The 7,057-nt window shown below is 36.9% G+C and overlaps 1 protein-coding gene across 1 annotated transcript; it reads left to right on the plus strand.

The window, feature by feature from the left end:
• The first annotated feature begins 1,080 nt into the window (after nucleotides 1-1,080).
• LOC142172430 (secreted RxLR effector protein 161-like) lies at nucleotides 1,081-1,734 on the plus strand. Its single transcript, XM_075236040.1, has one exon. The coding sequence runs from the start codon at nucleotides 1,081-1,083 to the stop codon at nucleotides 1,732-1,734; it is 654 nt and encodes a 217-aa protein (XP_075092141.1).
• Nucleotides 1,735-7,057: the final 5,323 nt, after the last annotated feature.

The raw sequence follows: 7,057 nt of genomic DNA on the forward strand, positions 1-7,057 counted from the left end.
TTGAAGATAAGTACATATGTCTCTGTACCAATCCTCCAGACTCTACTAAGCATGCTCGTGACTCGTGAGACCTAGGCAACCTAGTGCTCTGATACCAATTTATCACGACCCAAAATTTAACTTAGGGACCGTGATGGAGCCTAACACTTCACTCGCTAGGCAAGCCAACGTTAGAGTAATTCTTTTGTCCATTTTAAAAACTTCGAACAATTTAACCAATTAGACAGAAATAAAACTATAATAAAGTATGAAGTAGCATAATGACCCAATTATGCAAGTACAACCCGGATCTGGAGTCACAAGTACACGAGCTTCTAGAGGTTCTACAAATAGGGTCTGAAATAAGTACAACTTTCTCAAATGAAATGAACAGTAAATAATGAATGAGGAGGGGGACTTCAAGGTTTGCGGACGCTAGCAGATCTATCTCGAGTCTGCAAATAAGCTAATCCGAGCTGATGCACCTCAAGGATAGCTGGGACCAGTACCAAAATCTACAAAAGACGTACAGAGTGTAGTATGAGTACAACCGACCCAATACACTCTGTAAGTTTCGAGTCTAACGTCGATGAGGTAGTGACGAGGCTATGACAGGACACCCATGTGATTAAACCTGTGCAAATGAAAATATACATACAACATAACAACAATAAAGATTAAACATGTACTATTATGAGGGGACATGCGAAGGGGAACATGATATGATAGCTATAACAAATATAACATAAAACTCTCAAGTAAATCACCAACCAATGGAAATGGATAACATAATGAATAAAGACTTCACGGCATCACCCATCGTGCTTTTACTCTCAATATCACCATGGAACAACAATAATAGCACAACATCACCCTTCGTGCTTTTACTCTCAATCTTTCCATAACATGATAAATACGGCACGGCATCTCCCTTCGTGCTTTTACTCTCAATTTCATCATGAAACGATAGATACTCGTAAGTGTACTATATAATAACAAAATATCACCACCACACTGGACTCATCAAACGCATAAGTGTACAATATAATAACCAAATATCACATTTATAATTAACTTCATATTTATGAACTATATAGAGGAATGATTAGATCATTGTTGTATCTCATAGCAAGCAGGTCTGATATTGTATTCAGTGTGGGACTGTGTGCAAGATTTCAGGCAAATCCTAAAGAGTCTCATCTAAAGGTTGTCAAGAGAATACTTAGATATCTAAAAGGGACTCCCGATCTATGCTTGTGGTATCCTAGAGGGTATAACTTTGATCTAATTTGTTATGCTGATGTTGACTATGCAGGTTTTCATGTTGACAGAAAAAGCACTTCGGGAACAACACATTTCCTAGGTTCTTGTGTCGTGTCTTGGGGAACAAAGAAGCAAAACCCAGTGGCTTTATCCAGAGCTGAGGCTGAATATGTGGCAGTAACATCTTGTTGTGCTCAACTACTATGGATAAAACAACAACTAAGGGACTATGATAATTTTGTTGATTGTGTTCTTATTTTCTGTGACAACACTAGTGCCATAAACGTTGTTAAAAATATATGTCAGCACAAGAAAACCAAGCACATTGATACTAGACACCACTTTCTCAAAGACAATATTGAAAAAGGGAACATCTCAATTAACTTCTATAAAACTGAAGACCAAATTGCAGATATCTTTACTAAAGCTCTGAGTAAGGACCACTTTGAAAGGAATAGACTAGAACTAGGTCTAATCAATACTTCCAACTAGTTGCACCCCAATGATTGGCTAGAAAAGGTATAATTAGATGTAGATAGTCAAGTACAATATATTGGATTCAGTCTCGTGCTTGTATAAAACACACACATTTTCCTAGAAACATATAGCTGATAACTATGTTGTATGATACTAACCTATAGTGTTGAAGCTTTATTGCAGAAATAAGTAAAGAGTTACTAAGGAATTGGTTCTTTGACTCAGGTACGTGCCATCTTGTCTTAATTTACTAGGACTTAATATCCTAAGTTACTACTATGCTCAGACTTTCTAATCATGTTAGCTTCACTTCCAGTTGTCATCTAGTCAAAGTTAAAGTTAAAGCACTCATGGATTAGAGTTTAATTACTCCTGAAATCCTAATAGTTAACGTAACCATTATAAGAGTCCTGTTATAACTCAAATTTGGTCACTCTCTCTTCCAGTCAAATCAGGAGTAACGCCTTTAAAAATCCTTTGTGACCAGTTTCTCAGACATTACTGTTTCTCCCAAACCCTAAGCAAGAATCAAGAAATAGTTCTCTCTTTTCCTTCATCGATTTTCCTATCTTATCGCCATGTCTAAACCTAGTCAAACCCCTTATAAAGCTAAAGCATCATCCAAGACTGAAGCCAAATCCAAGAACATGAAGCCCAAATCAAAGAAATTTGTCAAACCTTCAAGTGAACATGCACCCACACCTGCTCCTTCTCCATCGTTATCTTCCATTGTACCCACACCATCATCCCCTATTCATGTTGCTCTCACAATCCCCACCTCCACTGTACCCCCTCCTCCAAAACCAACCACCCATACATCTTTATCTACTTCAAAAAATACCTCTAAGTCAATCAAGATCAAGGTTACTCCAAGAAAATCAGTCAAGAGTGACAAGGCAGTACCTGATGTTGCTGCTAAAGTAGACAGCGTGGTTAAGGAAGTTGTGGTTCAGGGGGCATCAGTGCTAGTTATTACATGTCAGGTAAAACTCCCTCCCTCAAAATTATACGTTCTGGTATCTGTTATAGATGTTACACCCTTAGATATTGTCCCACCCACAAGTGATAAACTATAAGTTGAAGAACCCACTATAAAATAAATGTAGTATCTCTAGAGAAAGGGGAAGATACAACTATTGTTATGTCTATGATTGAGAGGGAAGGTAGTAAAGAACCAACACAAAAGGAGGCATCTGATGGTCTTTCTTTCAGATAGATGGAGGATAAGGATGATAATAATAAAGGTGAAAAACAAGAAGGGGTAGTGGCCATTAATGAAGGGAATCCTACTCAGGACATTGCTAATAAAGATAAAAAGAGTAAGAATGAGGGAGATTTTGGTGAAGAGAAGGAGAGTGAGACAGAAGTTAGGATAGATGAACAAGTGGATAACTCTGTAGAAGAAGAAAAGAACAGTAAAGAAGAGGGTGATTCTGAGAGTGAAGGTAAGGATCAAGAAAGGCAGGTGAGAGTAAGGGATAAGATAAAGAAAGTGAGGAAGAGAATGAGAATATGAATGGGGAATCTAAAGGATCTATGACTATTGGAAACACTATCCTAGCCCCTTCAGAAAAAACAAGTGGAGAGAAAATGACTGAAGAACATGGGCGCTTGTTAACTCCTTTCACTAGAGATGGGGAGGTCAGTAGTGATGAAGATAACTTGACCTTGTCTGAAGTAGGGAAGAAACCCAGGAAGTCTCCTGTGAAAGTAATAAAGTCTGACGTCCTTGCAAGGAAAGAAGTGGCTCCTCATCCCAAGACTCCTCTCACATGGAGTAAAAGAAAGGTTGTTGATGAACAAATCATTAAGGAGTCCAGAGGTGCCTAGAAACCATGGAAGCAAGTTTCAGTTGTGGAACCTGTAGTTGAGTTGGATGGAGAAGATGAGTCTGGTTCTATTCTGGCAGAAAAGTCATCAACAAAAATGAGAAAGGTTGTCAAAGCATCAAAAACTGCTACCCCATCTGCAGGGGCTAGTAGAGCAAAGAAGAAAAATAGTGTGTCAGTTGTGGTTGATAAACTAACTAAGCTCAGCAATAGAAAAGTGCTTAATAGGAAGATTCTTGCAAACACTGATGAAAAATGGATGGCTCAACTGGTTGAAAAACTTGAGCTACAGAGATGAAAAAACATATTTGTCAAGGCTTTCCCTCCGGTGTATGTGTCTGCTGTGGTGGAGTTCTATGCAAACTTTGAGTTTGATGGAAATATGGTTAGGAGTAAGGTAAGTGGGTTTGAGATGGAGTTTGATGTCGAGGAACTTGGGATGCTTTTGAATATTTCTTCTTAAGGTTTTTACAATTACTTGAAGAAAAAGTGGTCAACCATAGACAGTGATGTGGATACAGGAATTGTGGCCCAAGGAAGTTCTATCAAAAGTTTGAACTGGATGCTCCCCAGAAGGTGTACAAGACTGATATGTGACCCCCTTATACAAGCTTTTGTTTCACTTTGTCAATTCATGCATTATGCATATGTTTGAGAGAAGGCATGGGGCTACCCTGTTGGACATGGTTGTGATAGAACTTCTTTCCACTGGTAGACCTATCAATCTCTCTAGCCTGATGATTCAGCATATGGCAAGAGCTGCAGACACTTCCAAGCCTAAGCATGTTATGTCTTATGGTTTCATGTTGACTGAGTTATTTGACAAGCTCAACATTGCCTTGCGTTAGTTTAAGTATGGAAAATATAATGATGTCTTGGATTTTGTTACCCTCAAGCAGTGTGGCTATGAGGAGATCAAGGCTAAAGGACTAACATGTTCTGCTATTCTACTTGGAAGCAGCAGGGTAGTAAAGCTCACTAAGAGATTGGAGTTGGCTGTTGAAGAGAACGCCAAGCTTCGAGAAGACAATAATGAGTTGAGGAAAGAAACCATGCAGCTTAGGGAAGAGCTCAGAAGGGATAGGGAAGCTCATACCCAATAGATTGCCACCCTTGTGAAAGCATTGACCCCCTCTACCTCTCACCCATGAACATGTTCCTTCCCTAGAGTCCTTAGTTTCTTTTGTTATCCTAGTGATGCTTTAGTTTCTGTCTTTTTCTGTTCTAGTCTGAGTATGTTGCAGCAGGTTTAGTTTATTTTATTCTAATGGTTTAAGACAAGGCCCTGGGCTTATTTTTGGCACTGCTACATGACTTCTCTTATAATGTTTTAATGCTTCGTACTTGGTTACATCATCAGCTTAGTCTGTTTTCTTTGATAATTCTTGATCTAGTGTTATAGCATGTATGGATTTGAATCTTGCATTAACTGTGCTTAATACATCTAACATCTTTTGTTATTTTTCGATGATGCCAAAAGGGGAAAGATAGAGTTGGGAGTGTTGTGTGGGTATGTTTGTCTGTGATATGATATGCATGTTGATCATGATTTGGTGTGATTATCTGGTTCTAGAATGTACAAAGTTTTTCATCCTATTGATCATGATTTGGTGTGATTACCTAGTTCTAGTATGTACAAAGTTTGTTAGCATAAAAAAGAGAGAATTTGTTGAGTATTGAGATTTTGATAATTAACAAAGTTTGTTCTGATGAAATGTTCGAAGAACCAGGTCCTCGAATAGTTGTTTAATTACTCTAAGAACCAGCTCCTCCATGTGAAGGACCAGCTCCCCGTGGATGATGATTGTACGTATGTGCAAGACAGTAACTTTATCTCAAAGTTACTCAAGTCAGAATTTGGTAGAAGAAGGTTGTTTCACATGATAAGAGTTGTTGCCCAAGAAGATACGCATAAATAAGTGAGAGACAAGAGTCCCAAGACTGAGGAAGTCATTGGAACAGTAGGAGTCCTATCAAATGAGAAGCTGACTATGCATAGGACTCCTAGAAGATCTTGGAGTTCAGGCATTTAAATACTATCCACCTGGACTGCTGAACCTATCCTTTTACACATCAACTGAAGAACTACATCTTACACACCTTAGTCGAGTACCAGTGTTGTATTCTTCTTGAGTCAGTCTAGTGAATGTATTTGAGGAAATGGAGTTATAATCAAAGCATTACAAATAATTAGTGAGTTGGAGTGAGTGTTTGCTTTACAAGTTAGAGTTACTTGTAAATCAATTAATCGTAGAAGTATTAGAGAGTATTGAGTTATAGTCTTATAATCGATACATTTTGGCTCATTGTTCTAGTGGAGTTGAAGTTGAAAATCCTACGCAATAGGTCGTGATTTTTATACCTTTTGAGCCGTGTGATTTTCCACTTAAAATCGTTATTTTTTACTTTACTGTTTATTTTATTTCACGTCTAAGGAGTACGGTAAAGAACCAAGTTCTTTAGTAATTCATAAGGACGCTCTAACTAACACACTATGAGATCATCATTCTAAAATCTAGAACACATAAAGATGAAATCCTAACTCGACCTCTAATGCTAATAAACTTCTTTCGTGAAATAACCTATGCATATGACTCTTCTTGTTTAGGAATTACTTGAAGTAATAATGAAAATTCTAAAGACATATCTAATAAAATAAGGGTATGCAAATAAAATGATCACACACTACAATGCATATTACTTGATTGAATTAGTATTATGAGGTCAAGGGACAAATTAAATCTGTAAGGTTCATTTAGTAAACACAGACAATGTTGTGTGCATAACTAGTTACTTCAGTAGATCGCTTATAAATTGGATTTACATAAATATGTAGGGTCAATCATCAATCTAGAACGTAAAAGTCAAGATTAAGTGACTAAACGAGGTGATTATCAACTACCCATATCAGCCTTGTACTGTATTAAGAAATTAAATAAGGGAACTTTGTGGTGGCAGTCACGATAATGGTAGCAGTGAATGCTTAATTTCCTTAGTCTTGTGACAAGTACCCATCCATTTTGGTCAGAAGTTGAAAGCTAATTAAGGCGACACGTTGCTAATGTGTGGGTACACATTATTAATTAACTAATGAAAAGACAATAAAATGCCATACATAATGGAACATTTCGGGTCAATTGGTTTTGTGCCTTTTTACAAATTTATTTTAACTTTTTTAGCCCTATCTTTTTTTCTACACATGTGAGATTTACTTTTACACGTAAGGGTGATGTCTTTTACACATAAGATATCTAAAAATATCATTTTCTTAAATTTAAAATTATAAAGGGGCATGATGTACAAATATCACAAATATTTCTAATTAAAAGTTTATTTCATGGATAACTAGAAGCCTCCAAAAGGAGGTCAACAAATGCGGACCCAAATTTTGAAGTTTATGGTTTCTAGATTATTAATTCCCTTAAGTTATCAAATTTTAAATTAATAATTTAAATATATTCAATAAATGTTTAAAATATATTACTGATTTGAACAAAAGTTATTCGATT

Source organism: Nicotiana tabacum, chromosome 18, assembly GCF_000715075.1.
Source record: "Nicotiana tabacum cultivar K326 chromosome 18, ASM71507v2, whole genome shotgun sequence".
Taxonomy (NCBI): Eukaryota; Viridiplantae; Streptophyta; class Magnoliopsida; order Solanales; family Solanaceae; genus Nicotiana; species Nicotiana tabacum.